Raw genomic sequence first — 25,510 nt, 5'->3', positions numbered from 1 at the left:
AACATGGGTGAGCATAGATATGATACACAACATGGGTGAGCATAGATATGATACACAACATGGGTGAGCATAGATATGATACACAACATGGGTGAGCATAGATATGATACACAAAGTAAACAGATTGGAATGTCAACTCAAATTGAGGATAACAGAAACTAAGACAGATTGTTAGTACGGTAAGTAAGAATGCAGGTACATGTGATGCATTTATATTGTTTCATTCATACAACATCCTCAATTTGCATAATTAGTGCCTCCGTGTGTGCGTGTGTGTGCGCGCACGTGTCTGTGTGTGTGTGTGTGTGTGTGTGTACCTCGACACGTTTGATGTCCTCTTCAAGGAAGTTGAGCTCCTTCTGCAGCTGTTCCAGTTGCTGACGATGGAATTACAGAGAGACAGACATTTAAATAAACAGGCCTGCCCGTTCATAAACACACACTAGCAGAGGTTAGCACACGCGCTGTTCTGTCATGATGACCATACTAAGCCTAGAAGTTAAGGCCCGGAGGGGCGAAGTGTTGTTGTATACAGTTTCTATTTTAGTTTTAGTCATAGTCTCTTGAATAGTTTTCACTTAGTTTTAGTCACATTTTAGTCACCTGGAATGTATTAGTGTCAGTCGTGTATGTGATTTAGTCGACTAAAATGTGTTTTGGTGGGCCTTGATGCCGTCATAATGGCTGATTTTATACTTGCTGAACATGGCAGCGCGACACGTTGTGAGCTTGTAAATCTGCTATTTTCAGCATGCAACCAAGTGTAAAATGACTTGTCTTTTACTTGTACTGGATCTCTTGTCCACTAGTCCCTTCCTAACATTTTAGTCTAGTTTTTATCTGTTGACGAAATTGTCAACATATTTAGTCTTAGTCATCATAGCTTAGTTTATTTAGTTTCCATGTAGTTTTCGTCAGTGAAAAAAGGTAGTTGACGAACATTTTTCGTCTTGGTTTTAGTCGACGAAAACAACGCTGGTTATAGGTTGAAATATAGTTTATATATATAGGTTGAAATTAAAGGGACGGGGAGCAGAAGTATATCGTGTGCGGACATTCCACTGTTTTCCTTCATACTAGGCCTAGTACAATAGCAGAGATTGTTGTTTTCCTTCATACTAGGCCTAGTACAATAGCAGAGATTGTTGTTTTCCTTCATACTAGGCCTAGTACAATAGCAGAGATTGTTGTTTTCCTTCATACTAGGCCTAGTACAATAGCAGAGATTGTTTTGTAAAGTATGGTTGTCATCAACCAGACCTGCTGTAGCCACATCAAGTCCGAGATATAGCCACGGTATTCAAAAAACGGTTTATTTTTACTTGCGAGTTAAATTAACACAAATTTAATTTTTATTAAATCTTATTTTTTTTTTAAGATAATAAATGTTACCCTTTTTTTCTTTTTACAAAATATCAACTCAAAACATCGGCAAATGGTGGTCTAGGACCCAATAATCTAATTAAATCAACAATTAACACAATTATGATGTTTTATAAATATTGTTCCTGCTGTTCTACATACTGCAAACCAGGTGAGGAGATCACAGATTGAGGCTTTCCACCTGTTTTTATATGAAACATCCGAGACCATTACGTTTATTTTATGGAAGATGCTTCCGAACATGTTGCTGATTTGACCACTTCAAATGATCTAATCTTAAAATAACCGAAACTAGCCCATCATCTACAATCTACAAACTACTGGATGGTAACCGCATGGTTGCCAGTTCAAACCCTGTGGGCTCCCCCAGAGTTAGTGTCGAAGTGTCCTTGAGCAAGACTCTGAACCCCTAATTGCTCCTGATGAGCAGGTTGGTGCCTTGCATGGATTCCCTCGCCATCGGTGTATGAATGTGTGTGTGAATGTAATGCACAATCTATGGAAAGCGCCTTGGATAAAGGCGCTATATAAATGCACCATTTTATTTACCAATGTGCATGTGACAGTGAAACATCTTGAACATTGATAAAAATCAAACGCAGAGTCAAAACAATCAAACAACAGGCCAAACGCCGTCGTACTTCTCTCTTGTTCCTCCTGGCTTCTTTGAGGAACTCCATGAGGATCTGTCTCTGGGCTGCCTGGGATTCCTAGTGGAGACACAAATACAATCCATCAGTTTTAGAATTAGAACACAATGAAAACCACGTAGGAACGTAAGAGAAACCATACCTCTGGCAGGGCTTTCCCTGGCTTTGGTTCAGGCTTGGGTGGTAAGATTTGCCAGAGGGTGTTTTGTTTTAGTTAGGAGTCTGAAAAAGGCCTGTGATCACATAAAAAGGTTTAACCCATTTTGGGCGGGAACCCCTTTTGGTGTTAGCATTATGTTATGCTTTAGCTATTGAAAAATAGCAGATCTACAAGCTCATAGCGCGCCACCGAGTGGCGCGCTACGAGCTTGTAGGTCTGCTATTTTAAAGAAATCGAAGAACGACTGACATAGAAACATAGCTTTTTCAGAAAACTGTCAGGATGTAGAAGACATTTTTAGAATCTGATCTCAGGTCAGAATGGGTTAACGTGCAAAAATATGGCTATTGGAACCAGGGTTTCCTCTTAGATTTTATGTAGCAGTGGTGCTCGGGGTGGGGGGGGGGGGGTGGGGGTAACGGTAAGTGTTTGGTAGAACATCTGTCCCTGTTTAGGGTCGAATTATACTTCTCATGCTGGGGGGAAGTGTTGGACATGCTTACCATAATAAAAAACAATTGTATACATTATTATCTACAAGGATTCCTTGTGTTTTGGCGTGTTGGGTCGTAAACTAAATTGTAGTGTTATTCTGAATGTCACACTGCATCTGGCAGAGGTGCTAATGGTCTTGCTGTGTGTTTGTGTGAGGCTCATCTGGCAGAGGTGCTGATGGTCTTGCTGTGTTTGAGGCTCAAAGGAAGCAAAGCACAACAGATTGAATCAGTGTGTAATGATATAAGAAAACAAAGCAAAGAATCCATTTCCTTTCGCCGTTTTAAGATCCTTCGGTGCTAGTAGACTTCTGTTATTATGAGTGTTCTCCAGTACTGTAGTACCACCTGGTATGGATGCTTGTCTGTAGTCTTAACCCATTTTGACCTGAGATCAGATTCTAAAAATGTCTTCTACATCCTGACAGTTTTATGAAAAAGCTATGTTTCTATGTCAGTCGTTCTTTGATTTTTCAAAAATAGCAGACCTACAAGCTATGAGCTTGTAGATCTGCTATTTTTCAATAGCTAAAGCATAACATAATGCTAACACCAAAAGGGGTTCCCGCCCAGAATGGGTTAAAGTCACGACTGCTGCAACAACTGAACATTTGTTCAAATCAGAACAGTTATACATCCACATATGATAACAGCATCCTAAGGTTAGCAAGGAATATCACCTCTAATACTAAGCATGTGTTGTATGGAGAATATAAGGAATATCACCTCTAATACTAAGCATGTTTTGTATGGAGAATATAAGGAATATCACCTCTAATACTAAGCATGTTTTGTATGGAGAATATAAGGAATATCACCTCTAATACTAAGCATGTGTTGTATGGAGAGTATAAGGAATATCACCTCTAATACTAAGCATGTTTTGTATGGAGAATATAAGGAATATCACCTCTAATACTAAGCATGTGTTGTATGGAGAATATAAGGAATATCACCTCTAATACTAAGCATGTGTTGTATGGAGAGTATAAGGAATATCACCTCTAATACTAAGCATGTGTTGTATGGAGAGTATAAGGAATATCACCTCTAATACTAAGCATGTGTTGTATGGAGAATATAAGGAATATCACCTCTAATACTAAGCATGTGTTGTATGGAGAGTATAAGGAATATCACCTCTAATACTAAGCATGTGTTGTATGGAGAATATAAGGAATATCACCTCTAATACTAAGCATGTGTTGTATGGAGAGTATAAGGAATATCACCTCTAATACTAAGCATGTGTTGTATGGAGAATATAAGGAATATCACCTCTAATACTAAGCATGTGTTGTATGGAGAATATAAGGAATATCACCTCTAATACTAAGCATGTGTTGTATGGAGAGTATAAGGAATATCACCTCTAATACTAAGCATGTGTTGTATGGAGAGTATAAGGAATATCACCTCTAATACTAAGCATGTGTTGTATGGAGAGTATAGGTTGCTGCCTTCAGGAAGGAGATATGGTGTTCCAGCATACAATAAGGTCAGACTGAAGAAGTCTTTTGTCCATAAGTCGACTTTGAGGCTTAATCAGGATTTTGGCCGCAGGACTAGACTGAGCTGTGGACATTGGACTAGACTGAGCTGTGGACATTGGACTAGACTGAGCTGTGGACATTGGACTAGACTGAGCTGTGGACATTGGACTAGACTGAGCTGTGGACATTGGACTAGACTGAGCTGTGGACATTGGACTAGACTGAGCTGTGGACATTGGACTAGACTGAGCTGTGGACATTGGACTAGACTGAGCTGTGGACATTGGACTAGACTGAGCTGTGGACATTGGACTAGACTGAGCTGTGGACATTGGACTAGACTGAGCTGTGGACATTGGACTAGACTGAGCTGTGGACATTGCTCTGTGCCCTTATGTCTCGATTATTATATATATTTTTTCCTACCATTGCTGTCATGGCCGTACCTTAAAGCTACCTGATTTATGGCAAAATAAATGGTTATGGCAAAACTTAACTTAAATAATAATCACTATTATGGGTCCATAAAACATTTATTCAGCTCTTTTGAATGCATTAATTGCATACACTTTATATTCTGCCTATTCAAGCCGAAACCGAATAGGCCGAAAATGCATTTTTAGCCATTTTCTGCCGAATATTTTCTGCTGCCGAATATTCGGTGCATCACTATCATATAATCAATGAAAGACTGAAGAGACTCTAATCTGAAACTGGAGACCTTACAGACAGTATGCAAAGGCTAAACTTATGTCATTTAGATTTATTATTTAGCATTTTATTAGATTGACGTCATGTCTCCTTTGCTCACCGCCTCCAGCTGCTTCTTCTTCTGAACCAGGAGCTCCAGCATCAGGTTGACGTTGGCGAGGTCCAGGTTCTCCTGGTCCGGGCTCAGCACGTCCTGGAACAGCCATCTGGAGCCGTTCTACACGACAACAAGACCATTTTAACAGAGATAACAGCCACCTTGCCCCTACTGCTACTCATAGTCACATAGTCACATAGGTTAACACGGACATTGCTGTTCCTTGGAGTGGTTGCACCACTCAAAAACACAAGCAGTTAGAATATGGAGATTAGAGGTTTCTGTGTGTGTGTGTGTGTGTGTGAGTGTGTGTGCATGCGCGTGCGTGCGTGCGTGCGTGCGTGCGTGCGTGCGTGCGCGCGCGTGCGTGCGTGCGTGCGTGTGTGTGTGCGTGCGAGGATCTTACAGGATGGTCCAACTTGAGCCTCTTCTCCTCGGACCTCTGTTTCTGTTTGAGGATCAGTTCATTCACTGGAACACAAGGAAGGAAAAGGACAGACGGCTCCAGATCAGAGGAGGAAGGAAGGAGGTCAGTCAGTTTAACCGAGGCAGTAACAACACCGTCAGGACTGGAAACCCCAGCTTCATAAACACAACGCACCACAGCGTAACATTTAACCCATTTTGGACTGAGGTCGATTAAAAAAAGGCTTCTAAATCCTAACATTTTTCTGAAAAACCTATGTTTCTGTGTCAGTGGTGCTCAACCTTTTTCATGTCAAGGACCCCCAGAATTATCTCTATTGGGCCACGGACCCCCATCTCAAAATATGTAGTTCCAGGGACCCCCACCCCCAGAAGCAAATATTTTAGTTAAAAATGTTCGCTCCGAAATATATATTCAATGATTTGCACCACATTTTAACAATTTTTCAATGTAGCAGACCTACAAGCTCGTATGAGCTTGTAGATCTGCTATTTTTCAATAGCTAAATCATAACAATGTTTAAAACACCAAAAGGGGTTCCCGCCCAAAATGGGTTAATAAAACACTTTTCTAATACTCCTCGACTACCTCGATGTTTCTTTTCTTTTTAGCCCACTATTTTGCAACCCATTGTTTCACCCAGTGTCAATTATCTAATTATTCCTGGGCGCTACACTTCCTCTGACAACCTGGGGGGGCAGCGGACTGACCTCATGCTTCCTTCTATGCATGAGGAGTCCAAGCTGCTTCTTTTCACCTGACAGGGGGGAGTTTCCCTGGTTGGACGTAGCGTGCGGAAGGAACACGTTATCCCCTCCATCAGGCGCCCCGGCTGGCCAGGGGAGGTAGTTTAGAGACCAGGATTACTGCATGTTTTTGTGAGGGTACCTACCCTAGGGGACACGGGGAGAACATGCAAACTCCACACAGAAAGGCCCTTTTGCCAATGTTTATTTTCTGATTAAAGACCATTGCATGCAATCAACGCAGTCGCAGTGCTGCACGTTTATGCCCCGTTTTTGTAGGCATCAAGATCAGCTAGATTATAGTTATAGTCAACAATGCAGTCCCCCGGGACCCGCGGAGCCGCTCACGGCCCGGTCGCGAACCGTTTGTTGGGCCGCCGGCCACGGGGAAGAGAAAAGGAATAAAAAAAGCCTCAAATAGGGCAGGCACTTGGACCATGCGGCCGCTGACTCGGAGGGGGAAGTGAGGGCTGCCCCAGCCCCCTCCTTACCTGCTGTGTGATTACTTTTTATTATTTTTTTCAAGCACCTCCGCTGCTCTGGCTGGCTGTGCCTGTCACGTCAGTGTTTAGATGCCGGCCGCCCGGTGGTCGCGCTTCTCCGCTCGCACCCAACACCACAACAATGTTAACTTCGGGAGAGAACGCCAGTAAGCACATACAAGTTAACGACAGATCTACTAGGCGCATGCGGCATGGGCAGCCCCATGAGCGATGTGGATCTGTCATTTATATGGAACGAACGTACGCTTAGCTTGATGCTAACGCGACCCCCCCCCCCCCCTCTCTCTCTCCCTCTCTCTTTAACGTGCGATAGAGAGACGCCTCTCTCTCTCTCTCTCTCTCAGGCCTGGCCAATCAGCAGCAGCTTCTAGCAGCTTCTAGCAGCAGCTTCTAGCTGCTGCTGATTGGCCAGGCCGTTTTGTGGCCGGGCATCAAGTCTGCCTGAGAGTTCCCAGATGGGAGCAGGAGGGGGGAACCCAGTGTACTCTCTGCTGCCCCATCTGGCGGAGTCAGGTTATGGAATCATAGCTTCAAATTTACATTGGTTGTTCAAGTTAATTGATGTGTTGATGTTATTATGGTATTTACTATAGACCAGCGGGTGGCGGATTTAGCCGCGGTTGCCGCGGGTGAACCGCAGTTTAGGGTGGATTAGGGTCAATTACATTTATTATAAATTAATATTGAGGAATATACGTTCGGCGTGGGACTGGGAGTGATTAAGTTCTTTACCCTGCCGCCGATGACCGCTGGATATGCTGTATGAAAATACGTCGCGAAAACGTGGACGGCGTGTTACCATGGAAATGGATATATACAACCACTACGTAACATTGGTTAACTGTCGAGAGAGTGGTGAGTGACATTGTTTGTACAAGTAGTATAAATAGCCGATCTACAAGCTCACAACGCGTCGCAGCGACGCGTTGTGAGCTTGTAGATTGGCTATACTGTATACGCTGGGCGCTTCCCTGCGCAGCGGATTGCGGGTGGTGCGGATTAATAAATTGGATTAATTAATAAATTGCGGTCGGATAACGGGCGGATTATAATTATGCACATGCGGATTCGGGTGACAAAAAAGCTCATCCGCTGTTCTCTAGTATTTACCATAGGCAATATGCCAATATTGAAAAAAGTTAAAATGACCAGTGAGCAAGCAGGCTCATCAAAAAGGTAAGATTTGCACTAGGCTATTTCTGCTGTGCAGACCCGTTTTTGACCCGACTGTATAACCGGAAATACCCTGATTTTTTTCATGTGGGCCGGTACCAATTGGACCCCCCATCTGTGAAGTACTGGATACGGCCCTGCACCAATGTACACAGTTTAAAAAAAATAAAAAATAGAAAAATGTGTGCAGGGTTGAGTATGTTGAATCTAGTTTGCATTAATGAGGATTTAGTTGACACAATTAAATAAAATGGCGATAGTATCTAGTGTGGGGCAGACGGCCTGTCACAGACAGATTTGGGAGACCAGTAGCTTCGTGGTTGTTTTCGTCTCAGATTTAGTCCGACTGAGGGACACAGTATAACTCTATGGGGACACAAAAGCGACACAAAAGTGGGACCCGGAAGTATCTCTGGAGGGGGCGCTCACGTCACGGCTAAAATACTGAATTGGTAGGCCTAGTTAAACAACTAGTCGACTAGTAAACTAGGCAACTAGTCAACTAGTAAAAAATACCGAATACCGAATATAGGAACCTAGCTGACACACAGCACTGTGAGCGAGCGTGGACAGTGATAAAAGGGCAAATGTATCAAACTATCCTGCAGCGACTAACAGCAAACTGAGCACAGATTGTGTCTTTCACCCTCATTCGCTGTGTCTGTACTGTAGCTCAAGTAGTGTTCGTGGAGGCAAATCATGAACTAAGCAGAGAAACAGTCACACAAATGGTGCTTACAGCAGCTTGCTACTACTGCAATTTGGACATATAAAACTGGTGCTTTTTTTCCCTTCTTTTTTAAAGCAGACTAGATTATACCCCAAGCTGGTGGTAACAAACAATTTCAATTGTATTCAATGTTATATTTCTCAAACAGCAAGAGGACAGACCACAGACAGATAGAGGACAGACCACAGACAAAGAGCCATGCATGACCAAGACAAGAGCTGAGCTCTCATGGAGAAACCACAACATTCATCCCACCAAGTTGGGGGGGTCACCATTCAAGCCGACTTGAAATGGGACATCGATGTGGACTATATATGCTGACCTCGGCTAACGGAAAGCCATTTGTCCAATGTCGCCTTAAGACATTTGGGGTACCATCCAAGACCCTGAATTGGTTTGGATCTACACAGGCTATGGGCACGCGGTGCTGGACGATGTGCATGACCTTGTGACACATTCTAGATATTAGACATAGATATTCTACTGTTAGATTTATATGTATTTGATGTATTTTACCATGTGTTGTTCTTGCTTACTGTAAATTGCTCTGGATTGAGAGCGTCTGCTAAATGCCTAAATTGTGCCTACCAAGAAAGTTGGGGTACAGCTGATCCACGTTGTCCACGATGTAGTTGCACTTGGGACATCTGTTGCTGTCCTCCAGACTCTGACGGATGCACTTGAAGCTGCAGAGAGGGACCACGAGGCATGGGATGTTATTATCACACACACAGCAGAGAGGGACCACCGAGGCATGGGATGTTATTATCACACACACAGCAGAGAGGGACCACCGAGGCATGGGATGTTATTATCACCCACACACACACACACACACACACACACACACACACACACACACACACACACACACACACACACACACACACACACACACACACACACACACACACACACACACACACACACACACACACACACACACACACACACACACACACACACACACACACACACACACACACACACACACACACACACACACACACACACACACACACACACACACACACACACACCAGGATTTCACAAGAGGTTAAGGACACTACTTTCCCTGTAGAGAGTACGCACATGCATCACTTTCCCCCCGAGACACGCCTCCTAATCTAGACTGAGAAAACATTGAGCCGCATTGAGGAAGCGTTGGAGTTTGGACGTTTTTGCGCTATGCAGGACTGTTGTTCACTTCCATCCATACTCCAACGGGTGGTACGCAGGACTGTTGTTCACTTCCATACATACTCCAACGGGTGGTACGCAGGACTGTTGTTCACTACCATCCATACTCCAACGGGTGGTACGCAGGACTGTTGTTCACTTCCATACTCCAACGGGTGGTACGCAGGACTGTTGTTCACTACCATCCATACTCCAACGGGTGGTACGCAGGACTGTTGTTCACTTCCATACTCCAACGGGTGGTACGCAGGACTGTTGTTCACTTCCATACTCCAACGGGTGGTACGCAGGACTGTTGTTCACTTCCATACTCCAACGGGTGGTACGCAGGACTGTTGTTCACTTCCATCCATACTCCAACGGGTGGTACGCAGGACTGTTGTTCACTACCATCCATACTCCAACGGGTGGTACGCAGGACTGTTGTTCACTTCCATCCATACTCCAACGGGTGGTACGCAGGACTGTTGTTCACTTCCATCCATACTCCAACGGGTGGTACGCAGGACTGTTGTTCACTTCCATCCATACTTCAACGGGTGGTACGCAGGACTGTTGTTCACTTCCATCCATACTCCAACGGGTGGTACGCAGGACTGTTGTTCACTTCCATCCATACTCCAACGGGTGGTACGCAGGACTGTTGTTCACTTCCATCCATACTCCAACGGGTGGTACGCAGGACTGTTGTTCACTTCCATCCATACTCCAACGGGTGGTACGCAGGACTGTTGTTCACTTCCATCCATACTCCAACGGGTGGTACGCAGGACTGTTGTTCACTTCCATACTCCAACGGGTGGTACGCAGGACTGTTGTTCACTTCCATCCATACTCCAACGGGTGGTACGCAGGACTGTTGTTCACTTCCATCCATACTCCAACGGGTGGTACGCAGGACTGTTGTTCACTTCCATCCATACTCCAACGGGTGGTACGCAGGACTGTTGTTCACTTCCATCCATACTCCAACGGGTGGTACGCAGGACTGTTGTTCACTTCCATACATACTCCAACGGGTGGTACGCAGGACTGTTGTTCACTTCCATACTCCAACGGGTGGTACGCAGGACTGTTGTTCACTTCCATACTCCAACAGGTGGTACGCAGGACTGTTGTTCACTTCCATACTCCAACGGGTGGTACACAGGACTGTTGTTCACTTCCATACTCCAACGGGTGGTACGCAGGACTGTTGTTCACTTCCATCCATACTCCAACGGGTGGTACGCAGGACTGTTGTTCACTACCATACTCCAACGGGTGGTACGCAGGACTGTTGTTCACTTCCATCCATACTCCAACGGGTGGTACGCAGGACTGTTGTTCACTTCCATACATACTCCAACGGGTGGTACGCAGGACTGTTGTTCACTTCCATCCATACTCCAACGGGTGGTACGTACACCCGTTTCTAAATTTACCATAATGTAGGAGGCAGCAGGATGTTGCGTTATTGAAAACGAGCGCTTCCAATCACTGAAACTTTAAAAAAAAGAATCACCTGCATGGAATGTATTGACATAAAAGTAGCTCATAACATGCTTTTTGTAAAGCTACAATGTGGGTGAGTTTAACGTTGTTTAATACAATCCGATAGGTCTTTTCTGTTTGGATCTATATGGGCTGTCAAGGCCAGAAAGTCGTTTTTATGCCACTCAGCAGGCGTTCCTGCATAACGTCCAGGTACGTTGATGCCACGCGCACAGTGAAGATGATGCCACGCGCACAGTGAAGATGATGCCACGCGCACAGTGAAGATGATGCCACGCGCACAGTGAAGATGATGCCACGCGCACAGTGAAGATGATGCCACGCGCACAGTGAAGATGATGCCACGCGCACAGTGAAGATGATGTCACGCGCACAGTGAAGATGATGCCACGCACACAGTGAAGATGATGCCACGCACACAGTGAAGATGATGCCACGCACACAGTGAAGATGATGCCACGCGCACAGTGAAGATGATGCCACGCGCACAGTGAAGATGATGCCACGCGCACAGTGAAGATGATGCCACGCGCACAGTGAAGATGATGCCACGCGCACAGTGAAGATGATGCCACGCGCACAGTGAAGCGCGTTGGTTGGTAGAAGGTGATGATGTGAGTTATGTCAGCTGTCCACCGACACAAAAAGGTGCAAACAGCCTCACCTATATATCATTCACACGTTCTGCTGTACAACTCATTAGTCTGAATATGGCCCGTTTATGCACTTCAATAAACTATTTTTCATTCCATCATCACAGCGTGTTACTCTGACGAAGACGGGTTGCCCCAGCCTGCGTATTCCAACACATGCTCTCCTCCAACAGAGTCACCAAAGCCAAAGCAAAACCAGATTTTCCAAAGATCATTGATCAACATAAAACCGAGTAATACAATATATTGCAATGCTGTGGTCTAGTAGGTTGGAAACTAGAAATCCATAATAACAACACGCAAGTGATGTGGAGGGCTGTTTACGCCCCGAGAATGATAACAACTATAGCGATAATGAACCTGAACGGTTATGCTCTAGCTCAGGGGTGGGCAACTTTGACGATGGAGAGGGCCACTATATTTCCACACTCACTCCAGAGGGCCACATTGTATATTAATGTACTGTCGTAGCAAGAATAGCTGATCTACAAGCTCAAAACGTGTCGCACTGCGACGCGTTTTGAGCTTGTAGATCAGCTATTTTTGCTAAATTTGAATTGAAATACTGAATATTTTTTTCCATTTTTGATTTGGAATCAGGCATTGCATTTGGAATCCTGAAAAGTTACACTTTTATTTAATTTCAAATGCATTTAGTTATAGTTATGTTAACTTTATGAATTAAATATAAATACATTGGACATAAAAAAGACAACATTTTAATACTAGTAATTAGCAGAAATCATTAATATATCAATGTTCGAATATTAACCTGCGGGCTGCATTAAGTGATGGTGAGGGCCGCATGTGGCCCCCGGGCCGCCAGTTGCCCATGTATGCTCTAGCAGCTAGCATATGCTACGTTATGCTATGTTATGCTCTAGCACAGGGCTGCACAAAAGTTAGATGGTGATCTACCCGTAGATCAGAAAGGCTTTGCAGGTAGATCACATGACATGGCTCTAAAATATACATAATTAAAAAAGGAAAAAGGCATCTGCCACTTGAATTAAGGTGACTTCATTGATTAACATCAAATGGGGCCTGTCGGCTCAAACCCACAATGCAATACTTTGTTTTCAAGAGTGTTGCGCACCACAAACGTCAGATGCATTACAAAGCTAGACAAAACAAAACGGTACCAGTTCCATTTCCACGGTCCGCTATTTCCCGTTCCAAGTGCGTTTGTCTTATGTAACACCAGCGCCTCTATTCCAAAGCCCCTTCAGGTACATGTTTTAAGTTTTAACCCATTCAGGCCTGACCTCAAAATTTAAAAAAAATCTTCTAAATCCTCCAGTTTTCTGAAATAAATATTTTCACGATTTTTCAAAAATAGCAGACCTACAAGCTCGTAGCGCGCCACTCGGTGGCGCGCTACGAGCTTGTAGATCTGCTATTTTTCAATAGCTAAATTATAACATAATGTTTAAAACACCAAAATGGGGTTCCCGCCCAAAATAGGTTAACTATTTTCAGCAATGATATAATATTTTTTGGGTGGGTAGACCTTGTTGTGCTGGTCATTTTGAAAGTAGCTCTCAAGTCAAAAAAGTGCGGGCACCCCTGCTAGCTTAACCGGTAGGTTTTTTATCTCGAACTGGCACTATTTTTTCAACATTGAGAAACATGGATAGAGTGGTGCTGGCTGATGAGTGGTGACGTACGTCATCAGCAGCAATGGCTACGTAACAGCCGACGTTATGAAATACGAGTCTGCTGCCTCCTGCCGGCCAGACCGAGCAGCGAAGTGACAATACAAATCCACGGAACGCAGCGAATCAGGCTGGAACCCAGGCTAGCCCATTTCGGCCTGACATCGGAATTTTTAAAGAAGTCTTCTAAATCCTGACAGTTTTCTGAAATACAAATTTTTCTGCATCAGTGGTGCTCAATATTTCATGTCAAGGACCCCAAAAATGACATGTAATATGCCTCCGCCCCCCATCTGAAAATATGTTATTCCAGGGACCTCCCCCAGAAGCAAAGATGAGTTAAAATGTTCACTCAGTAATAATATATATTCAAAGATTTGAGGCACATTTTCACGATCTTTCAAAAATAGCAGACCTACAAGCTCGTAGCTATGAGCTTGTAGATCTGCTATTTTTCAATAGCTAAAGTATAACATATTGCTTTAAAACACCAAAAGGGGTTCCCGCCCCAAAATGTTCTGGTTATGCCCTGCGGTGAACATGTTGGACTGTTCATGAGCCATGAATTATGATGTGTTGAACTGTACATTGTGATGGATTGTGATTGGCTGTCAGTATCAGTTCAAGAATGAAACAAATGCTTCCAGAAATATCTTTCCACATAAAGATATTTCTGGGGGCATAAATTTGTGTGCAGACTCTTTTTTTCCCTCACTATTCTTGATCCGACACCAGCCTATTGGGTTATAGATGTGATCACCCAGCCTATTGGGTTATAGATGTGACACCAGCCTATTGGGTTATAGATGTGACACCAGCCTATTGGGTTATAGATGTGACACCCAGCCTATTGGGTTATAGATGTGACCCCCAGCCTATTGGGTTATAGATGTGACACCCAGCCTATTGGGTTATAGATGTGACCCCCAGCCTATTGGGTTATAGATGTGACACCCAGCCTATTGGGTTATAGATGTGACACCCAGCCTATTGGGTTATAGATGTGACCCCCAGCCTATTGGGTTATAGATGTGATCCGACACCCAGCCTATTGGGTTATAGATGTGACACCAGCCTATTGGGTTATAGATGTGACACCAGCCTATTGGGTTATAGATGTGACACCAGCCTATTGGGTTATAGATGTGACACCCAGCCTATTGGGTTATAGATGTGACACCAGCCTATTGGGTTATAGATGTGACACCAGCCTATTGGGTTATAGATGTGACACCCAGCCTATTGGGTTATAGATGTGATCCGACACCCAGCCTATTGGGTTATAGATGTGACACCAGCCTATTGGGTTATAGATGTGACACCAGCCTATTGGGTTATAGATGTGACACCAGCCTATTGGGTTATAGATGTGACACCAGCCTATTGGGTTATAGATGTGACACCCAGCCTATAGGGTTATAGATGTGACACCCAGCCTATTGGGTTATAGATGTGACACCCAGCCTATAGGGTTATAGATGTGACACCCAGCCTATAGGGTTATAGATGTGACACCCAGCCTATTGGGTTATAGATGTGACACCAGCCTAGTGGGTTATAGATGTGACACCAGCCTATTGGGTTATAGATGTGACACCAGCCTAGTGGGTTATAGATGTGACACCCAGCCTATAGGGTTATAGATGTGACACCAGCCTATTGGGTTATAGATGTGACACCCGGCCTATTGGGTTATAGATGTGACACCCAGCCTAGTGGGTTATAGATGTGACACCAGCCTATTGGGTTATAGATGTGACACCCGGCCTATTGGGTTATAGATGTGACACCCAGCCTATTGGGTTATAGATGTGACACCAGCCTATTGGGTTATAGATGTGACACCCGGCCTATTGGGTTATAGATGTGATCACCCAGCCTATTGGGTTATAGATGTGACACCTAGCCTATTGGGTTATAGATGTGACACCCGGCCTATTGGGTTATAGATGTGACACCCAGCCTATAGGGTTATAGATGTGACACCCGGCCTATTGGGTTATAGATGTGACACCCAGCCTATAGGGTTATAGATGTGACACCCAGCCTATTGGGTTATAGATGTGACACCCAGCCTATTGGGTTATAGATGTGACACCCAGCCTATTGGGTTATAGATGTGATCACCCAGCCTATTGGGTTATAGATGTGACACCCAGCCTATTGGGTTATAGATGTGACACCCAGCCTATTGGGTTATAGATGTGATCACCCAGCCTATTGGGTTATAGATGTGACACCCAGCCTATTGGGTTATAGATGTGATCACCCAGCCTATTGGGTTATAGATGTGACACCCAGCCTATTGGGTTATAGATGTGACACCCAGTCTATTGGGTTATAGATGTGACACCAGCCTATTGGGTTATAGATGTGACACCCAGCCTATTGGGTTATAGATGTGACACCCAGCCTATTGGGTTATAGATGTGACACCCAGCCTAGTGGGTTATAGATGTGACACCCAGCCTATAGGGTTATAGATGTGACACCAGCCTATTGGGTTATAGATGTGACACCCGGCCTATTGGGTTATAGATGTGACACCCAGCCTATAGGGTTATAGATGTGACACCAGCCTATTGGGTTATAGATGTGACACCCAGCCTATTGGGTTATAGATGTGACACCAGCCTATTGGGTTATAGATGTGACACCCGGCCTATTGGGTTATAGATGTGATCACCCAGCCTATTGGGTTATAGATGTGACACCTAGCCTATTGGGTTATAGATGTGACACCAGCCTATTGGGTTATAGATGTGACACCCAGCCTATTGGGTTATAGATGTGACACCCAGCCTATTGGGTTATAGATGTGACACCCAGCCTATTGGGTTATAGATGTGACACCCAGCCTATTGGGTTATAGATGTGACACCCAGCCTATAGGGTTATAGATGTGACACCCAGCCTGTTGGGTTATAGATGTGACACCCAGTCTATTGGGGTTATAGATGTGACACCCAGTCTATTGGGGTTATAGATGTGACACCCAGCCTATAGGGTTATAGATGTGACACCCAGCCTGTTGGGTTATAGATGTGATCAGACACCCAGCCTAGTGGGTTATAGATGTGATCAGACACCCAGCCTAGTGGGTTATAGATGTGACACCAGCCTATTGGGTTATAGATGTGACACCCAGCCTATTGGGTTATAGATGTGACACCCGGCCTATTGGGTTATAGATGTGACACCCAGCCTATTGGGTTATAGATGTGACACCCAGTCTATTGGGTTATAGATGTGACACCCAGCCTATTGGGTTATAGATGTGACACCCAGCCTATTGGGTTATAGATCTGACACCCAGCCTATTGGGTTATAGATGTGACACCCAGCCTATTGGGTTATAGATGTGATCCGACACCCAGCCTATTGGGTTATAGATGTGATCCGACACCAGCCTATTGGGTTATAGATGTGACACCAGCCTATTGGGTTATAGATGTGACACCCAGTCTATTGGGTTATAGATGTGACACCCAGCCTATTGGGTTATAGATGTGATCCGACACCAGCCTATTGGGTTATAGATGTGACACCCAGCCTATTGGGTTATAGATGTGATCACCCAGCCTATTGGGTTATAGATGTGACACCCGGCCTATTGGGTTATAGATGTGACACCCAGCCTATTGGGTTATAGATGTGACACCCGGCCTATTGGGTTATAGATGTGATCACCCAGCCTATTGGGTTATAGATGTGACACCCAGCCTATTGGGTTATAGATGTGATCACCCAGCCTATTGGGTTATAGATCTGACACCCAGCCTATTGGGTTATAGATGTGACACCCGGCCTATTGGGTTATAGATGTGACACCCGGCCTATTGGGTTATAGATGTGATCACCCAGCCTAGTGGGTTATAGATGTGATCACCCAGCCTATTGGGTTATAGATGTGACACCCGGCCTATTGGGTTATAGATGTGACACCCAGCCTAGTGGGTTATAGATGTGACACCCAGCCTATGGGGTTATAGATGTGATCCGACACCCAGCCTATTGGGTTATAGATGTGACACCCAGCCTATTGGGTTATAGATGTGACACCCAGCCTATGGGGTTATAGATGTGACACCCAGCCTATGGGGTTATAGATGTGACACCCAGCCTATTGGGTTATAGATGTGATCCGACACCCAGCCTATTGGGTTATAGATGTGACACCCAGCCTATTGGGTTATAGATGTGACACCCAGCCTATTGGGTTATAGATGTGACACCCAGCCTGTTGGGTTATAGATGTGATCAGACACCCAGCCTATTGGGTTATAGATGTGACCCCCAGCCTATTGGGTTATAGATGTGACACCCAGCCTATGGGGTTATAGATGTGACACCCAGCCTATTGGGTTATAGATGTGATCACCCAGCCTATTGGGTTATAGATGTGACCCCCAGCCTATTGGGTTATAGATGTGCACGTCTGTTTGGTCTCCTCTGCCACTGGCTTGTCAGTATCACTCAATCGCTCTGACTGTCAGTCAGTGATAACATCCCAACGTTTTAACGGATCCCTCACCAACCTTAATCCGGTCGTTTTAACGGACCCCTCACCAACCTTAATCCGGTCGTTTTAACGGACCCCTCACCAACCTTAATCCGGTCGTTTTAACGGACCCCTCACCAACCTTAATCCGGTCGTTTTAACGGACCCCTCACCAACCTTAATCCGGTCGTTTTAACGGACCCCTCACCAACCTTAATCCGGTCCTTTTAACGGACCCCTCACCAACCTTAATCCGGTCCTTTTAACGGACCCCTCACCAACCTTAATCCGGTCGTTTTAACGGACCCCTCACCAACCTTAATCCGGTCGTTTTAACGGATCCCTCACCAACCTTAATCCGGTCGTTTTAACGGACCCCTCACCAACCTTAATCCGGTCTTTTTAACGGACCCCTCACCAACATTAATCCGGTCGTTTTAACGGACCCCTCACCAACCTTAATCCGGTCGTTTTAACGGACCCCTCACCAACCTTAATCCGGTCGTTTTAACGGACCCCTCACCAACCTTAATACGGTCGTTTTAACGGACCCCTCACCAACATTAATCCGGTCGTTTTAAGGGACCCCTCACCAACCTTAATCCGGTCGTTTTAACGGACCCCTCACCAACCTTAATCTGGTCGTTTTAACGGAAAACGGACCCCTCACCAACCTTAATCCAGTCGTTTTAACGGATCCCTCACCAACCTTAATCCGGTCGTTTTAACGGACCCCTCACCAACCTTAATCCAGTCGTTTTAACGGATCCCTCACCAACCTTAATCCGGTCGTTTTAACGGACCCCTCACCAACCTTAATCCAGTCGCCTGTAAAACAAGCCCCCCCCCGCCCACCCACTGCTGCAAGGCCCACCCACTGCTGCAAGGCCCACCCACTGCTGCAAGGCCCACCCACTGCTGCCAGGACAACCAGTCCACCACTACTGGGTTTTAAATCAAGGCCTCTTAACCCATTTTGACCTGAGATCAGATTCTAAAAATGTCTTCTAAATCCTGACAGTTTTCTGAAAAAGCTATGTTTCTATGTCAGTGGTTCTTCGGTTTTTCAAAAATAACAGACCTACAAGCTTGTAGCGTGCCACTCGGTGGCGCGCTATGAGCTTGTAGATCTGCAATTTTTCAATAGTTAAAGCATAACATAATGCTAAAACCAAAAGCCCAAAATGGGTTAAAGGAGCATTCAGTGATTTGGGTGATTTGGAAAACCACCCAGTCCGCCCCGGTAACAAAATGTGCACATGCACGCTCTACAGTGGGGGGGAAGTGCAACAGGCCAACAGCATGTGCACCAAGGCCCACCCCCACTCGGTCATGATTGGAGGAAGGCCCTTCTCATACTGATTGGATGAAGGCTTTGCCACCCGCCACCAAAACTGAAACTAGGGTTTTTTGACCCCAGGGGCTCACTGGGGACAGGGAGGAACTCCTTATATGGTCAGCACACTCTATAGTAGGGAGGATTATCCAGAAAAAAAGAAAAAATAAGTGATATTTGAATTAAGTCAAATCACTGAATATACCTTTAAAAAAACAGTAAAGCAAAGACATGCTAGCAAGTCAAGTGGCACTTACCAGAAACTGTGTCCGCACTTGGTCATATGAGCCTCTTCTATCATCTCGAAACAGATGGGACTAGAAAACAGGATAGAAAGAAAACCATGTTATAATAATGTTCTTGATCTTTGATCTTTATCCATGTGTAACTCTGCGAGGGTAGACTTGGATCAAGACTATCGTAGATGTATTTTATTGATTTTGAACAGATACGAAAGAGTAAGTCAAGACCTTGACGGGATTCCAGCCAGGTGGTCCCCAGCTAAATGATGGAGAGTTGATAAGCAAAATGGACCCTTATAGATCTTTAACTCTTGAGTGTAAAATGATACACAATTATCTCATCCTATGGTACCATCATCAATACAGCATGGTATGTGGACACAATCTTATCCGACGACAATAACATATTCCAGCTCTGATTATAGGCTAAATCTCACCAAACTGCTGGTCCGCGGCTCAAATGCCGAATAGAAAATGGACCTTGATATGGAAAAAAAAGGTTGAAAACCACTGCTTTACGTGACCATTTGTGACCAGATTTGACTGAGAGACTACCATCGCGCAAATTCCAGCTTTTCACCAGAGAAAAACTTTTTTTCTTTTTTCAAAATAGCACAGGCAGACTCTTCACATACTAGAGCATGTCTGAAATAAGTGTCAGAGCTGAAATGTAAATATGAAATAAATGCTTAAACATGTAGCTAGGTGTAATGTTAGAGACCACAGAAGTGAACCTTTCAAGCCTGTTTTCTCAACTCGCTGTTTTCTGCAAGACATTACTCTATAAGCCATATCTCCAAAACTGGTGGGTCAAACTGAACAACCAATATTGAAGCTATGATCCCTTGCTTTCATGACATGAAAAAACAAAAATTCAATGGCAGTCTCAGTCAAATTTGGTCCCACACGTGTACCCTCTCTCAGATCAGACACGTCTCCATATCCTCACCAGACAAAGTCGTTGCTCTTGTCCTCGTAGGAGTTGAGCAGGCCGTTGTACAGCGGGGCCTGATGGAGGGGTCTCTTCCTGCTCAGGACCCCGGACGAGGAGGACGACGACGAGGACGACGCGGCGGAGGGTCTGCTCAGCGACGCCAGGCCGCTGCCTCTGGAGCTCTGCACGGGGGCCAGGGAGGCGGTGGGCACCGACGACACGCCACCACCGGCGCCGCTGCCCGGCTCGACCGCTGCCACCGTCCGAGAGGAGGGCACCACGTTGGCACTGCCGTTGTTGTTCCCGGTGCCATTGCTGCCGGTCGTCCCACCGGCAGCACCGCTGCTACCATTGGAGCTGAGAGAGAGAGTGATGGAAAACGTTAGGCCTGACATCGAAATTTAAAAAAATGACTTCTAAATCATGACAGTTTTCTGAAATACCCATGTTGTCACGGTGCTCAATATTTCATGTCAAGGACACCCAAAAATCTATGTATTTGGCCACCGACCTCCATCTGAAAATATGTAGTTCCAGGGACCCCCCCCCAGAAGCAAAGACTTGAGTTTAAAACGTTCGCTCTGAAAGAATATATTCAAAGATTTGCGCCACATTTTCACGATTTTTCAAAAATAGCAGACCTACAAGCTCGTAGCGCTTGTAGATCTGCTATTTTTCAACAGCTAAAGTACAACATAATGCTTAAAACACCAAAAGGGGTTCCCGCCCAAAATGGATTAACAGTTTGAAGCACAGGCATAGGAGGAGGCGTGATTCAATATTACGGAAGGCAGCGACATGGCGATGCAAAGATACAGTCTACCAATCATTGTCAATGGAAGCCAGCGACATGGCGATGCAAAGATACAGTAAATGGTAAATGGTGCATTTATATAGCGCCTTTATCCAAGGCGCTTTACATAGATTGTGCATTACATTCACCCATTGCACATTCACCCATTCACACACACATTCATACACCGATTGCGGCGGAAGCCATGCAAGGCACCAACCAGCACATCGGGAGCAATTTGGGGTTCAGTGTCTTGCCCAAGGACACTTCGACATGTAGCCAGGAGGAGCCGGGATTCGAACCGCCGACCCATGGATCATTGGACGACCTGCTCTACCTCTTGAGCCACAGTCTACCAATCATTGTCAATGGAAGCCAGCGACGTGACGATGCAAAGATACAGTCTACCATTCATTGTCAATGGAAGCCAGCAACTAGCCCGTCTCCGGACCCCCCGGGTTGAGCTCCTTTGGACCTACCGCGTAGGGTCCGGTATCACCGGCTTCAAGCGACATGGGATGCAATCTGATTTACCCTGACTTACCCCTCTGCTGCGGTGTGGGTGTCACGCTGACATATTCAAAAAGAAGCATATGAACGCTATAGGAGACAACGAACCTTCTGACCCCCCCCGCGAACGGCTCAGAAGCCGTTAAGTATTTTTAATGTTTGTACGACCGTTTTGGCAGCTCTGAAATTCTCTCTTGTTGACATCCCATTGTACCGCCTCCAGCCTCTCGGTTGGCTAGCTGCGCCTCCCTACGCGCCTCGTAGGCGCAGCTAGCCAACCGAGATGTCAACAAGGAGGGACCGAAGAGAGAATTTCAGAGCTGCCAAAACGGTCGTACAAACATTAAAAATACTTAACGGCTTCTGAGCCGTTCGCGGGGGGGGTCAGAAGGTTCGTTGTCTCCTATAGCGTTCATATGCTTCTTTTTGAATATGTCAGCGTGACACCCACACCGCAGCAGAGGGGTAAGTCAGGGTAAATCAGATTGCATCCCGTGTCGCTTGAAGCCGGTGATACCGGACCCTACGCGGTAGGTCCAAAGGAGCTCAACCCGGGGGGTCCGGAGACGGGCTAGCCAGCAACGTGACGATGCAAAGATGCATGTAGCTGCTCCACACTTTGCGTCTTTGTGTCTGCCCGTGTGAACGCACCATAAGGCTTGTTTCCATTGGGGTCCTTCTTACTCAATTCATCAGAACATTAATGACATAAATATGCAGTATGCAAAAACAATTAAAAAAAGATCATATAAAACAGTGGTTTCAAACCCTTTCAATATCAAGGTCCATTATTTATTCTGCATTTGAGCCACGGACCACCATCTGATGAGATTCAGCCTCTCGGACCCACAATTTAGAATATTTATTTTATTGTTGGACAAGATGTGTCCACAATTCCATGCTGTATTGATGTCGATACCATTTAGGAGAGACAACAGGCAAAACGTTGATCAAAATAACAATTCTTCAACATCCTCTAATTGTGTAGACTTTAAGTAATGCAGATGCAGATGTAGCAATCGAAAAAAACCTCTACGAGAGTCTAAATGTTTGGGCTAATGCAGATGTTTAACAATAATTTAACTCTCAGGACAGGGGTCCATTATTTGGTTCCATGTTACACTCTCAAGAGTTAAAGATCTACATAAGGGGGTCCATTTGGTTTACCAACTCTCCCATCAGTTAGCTGCTGGGGACCACCTGGAAGGACCACTGGTTAATGAGAACCACTGATTTATAAACAGTTACAGAATTTAGAAATCAAAACATGTACCTGGCAGTGGTGTTGTTGCTGGTGCTGGGCACCGAGCTGGCACCCTGCGAGGGCGGCCGGTTGTTACCCGACATGATCCAACAACCAACAATAACAACACTAATAACACTCTGTGATGTCGTTTATGTTCTTAATCAAAGCATCCGGACGACCTCGGGGGTCTCTGTAGTACTGGAACGACGTTAGCTTAGCTAGATGCGAGCTAGCTAGCTGGGGTAGCTAGCTAACCGTGCTAACACATCCTCCTCCAGACAGGACAGGTCGGCGGACAGTGTTGTGTTTTTAATCCGTCGCCTCGCGTCCCTCCTCGGCTGTGAGCGTGTCTGTGTTACAACAACATGGCCGGAGAGGAGAAGCAGAGGCACGACATGAAGAAATTGCGGCTGTGTTTGTTGTTGTTGTGGTTGTTGTGGTGGTTGAGGGATTAGCTGCTCACCCGACGGAGCTAGCTTAGGTTAGCTACACAGCTAGCTACTACTACTGGGCTGCCAGTGTTGCCAACTCTCGTGAGAGAAATAAGCCAACCACCCACCTCCAAAAACAAGCCAAAACAAACCCAATAATATGACCATATAATCCTAATAAAAATAGTTGATGCATTTATCATTATAAATACTATATATGTCTATGATAATTAATGTTTTTGGACATTTATTATACTAATAATTAGCATATAAAGAAAATAAAAGCAAAAGGAGCCAAAACAAACCCAATAATATGACCATATAATCCTAATAAAAAGATTTGATGCATTTATCATTATAAATACTATATATGTCTATGATAATTAATGTTTTTGGACATTTATTATACTAATAATTAGCATATAAAGAAAATAAAAGCAAAAGGAGCCAAAACAAACCCAATAATATGACCATATAATCCTAATAAAAAGATTTGATGCATTTATCATTATAAATACTACATATGTCTATGATAATTAATGTTTTGGTCATTTATTATACTAATAATTAGCCTATAAAGAAAAGAAAAGGATCTCTGGGGAAAAAAACAAGACATAAGTCGCGGGAAATAAGCAGACTTGGCAACCCTGCTGGCTGCCTGGCTGCTAGTGCCATGTGTTGCCAGACACCGTGAGAGAAATACACTAAACACCGTCCCAGGGTGGTGTATGAAAAACTAACCTCGGCGTCACCACCATGCAGGCTTTCAATGAAAACATAATGGCAACAAACAATCCCAGAAGAATAACGCTTTTTTTATAGACGCTTTAAATGTTTGAAACATTGTAACTAACACAGTGAAACATTGTGACAGTGAAGAGAAGCAGACATTACAACCCGCAACACTCCAGGTTAGAGAAAATAAATCAATAGAATGAAGAAAATGCCAGCACTCAATATGTCCTTTTTCACATGATATCATATATATAGGCCTATGTTGTAAATAAAATCATGTGAAAATGACATATATTGAGTGTTGACATTTTCTTCATTCTATTAAACATTGTAACACGTAATTGATTGATTGAAATATTTATTAACAGTTTGCAGAATTACAGTAGGGCCTACAATTCAAGCACAACTCAATACAAAGACTGTTAACTGTGAGTGGACGACCCAATAAAGCATTACACTTGTTTACAAGAGGGTCCACCTTGTTCAATTCATCAAAAACAATGTAACAGTAACAGGTGAGTAACAGCTGAAGCTTTTTTTGTATACTATTTAAATAGTTTGCTAAAAATGCTGCTATTTTTGTCCCAAAATGACTACAACATTTTTAAAAAAAAATGCTACACAATGCTCAGCTTAGCTTGGACCAGAGCTACTCTGCCACAATGACAGTTGGAGGGGTACATCTGTAGGCTAATATATTATATAGCCTACCTACTCTCCCCGTTTTCAACTGTTTTGTTATATTTTGACACGTGCTTTGGCAATGTAAATGTAGGCCTATGTTTTCTTAATGCCAATAAAGCTACAGACAATGTTTTGAATTTAACTTTAACTTAATTTGAGAGGGGTCCTGGATGTTTGAGAACCATATTGGTTTAAAGTTAACAACATTAGGAAGCCAGCACAAATAAGCAACTACACTACACTTTAGAAACAAGCCCATAAAAAACCCCAAAACAACTATCAATATTTACAAGCAACCTTGGAGAAAAACAAGCCCAAAGTAGCTTATAATAAGCAGACATGGCAACACTGCTGACTACTACTGCTGCTGAGACGAATGTACTAAGGTTTCAACCATCATGTCATCACCGGATTATTATGTTGATTATTATGTTGATTGGCTGATGCCAATACTTCTGTATTTTACTCAAATACATTTTGAATGCAGGATTTCTACTTGTAGAGTACTTTGATTGATTGAATGATTGAT

At 44.4% G+C, this 25,510-nt stretch overlaps 1 protein-coding gene across 2 annotated transcripts in view; it reads right to left on the bottom strand.

Annotated features, from left to right (window-relative positions):
* cop1 (COP1 E3 ubiquitin ligase) overlaps positions 1–23,638 on the bottom strand; it is a 62,510-nt gene extending 38,872 nt beyond the window's left edge. For both annotated transcript variants that reach the window (XM_079531117.1, XM_079531118.1), the window contains exons 1-8: positions 23,159–23,638; positions 20,598–20,939; positions 19,664–19,723; positions 9,156–9,253; positions 5,395–5,459; positions 4,992–5,108; positions 2,025–2,093; positions 318–377 (exon numbers count right to left, since the gene is read on the bottom strand). In XM_079531117.1, coding sequence (XP_079387243.1) covers positions 318–377; positions 2,025–2,093; positions 4,992–5,108; positions 5,395–5,459; positions 9,156–9,253; positions 19,664–19,723; positions 20,598–20,939; positions 23,159–23,232 — 885 coding nt within the window. In that variant the 5' untranslated portion in view covers positions 23,233–23,638. The remainder of the gene's footprint in view (positions 1–317; positions 378–2,024; positions 2,094–4,991; positions 5,109–5,394; positions 5,460–9,155; positions 9,254–19,663; positions 19,724–20,597; positions 20,940–23,158) is intronic.
* Positions 23,639–25,510: the final 1,872 nt, after the last annotated feature.

Source organism: Electrona antarctica, assembly GCF_951216825.1.
Source record: "Electrona antarctica genome assembly, contig: scaffold_211, whole genome shotgun sequence".
Taxonomy (NCBI): Eukaryota; Metazoa; Chordata; class Actinopteri; order Myctophiformes; family Myctophidae; genus Electrona; species Electrona antarctica.
This window is presented reverse-complemented; position numbering and strand designations above follow the sequence as displayed.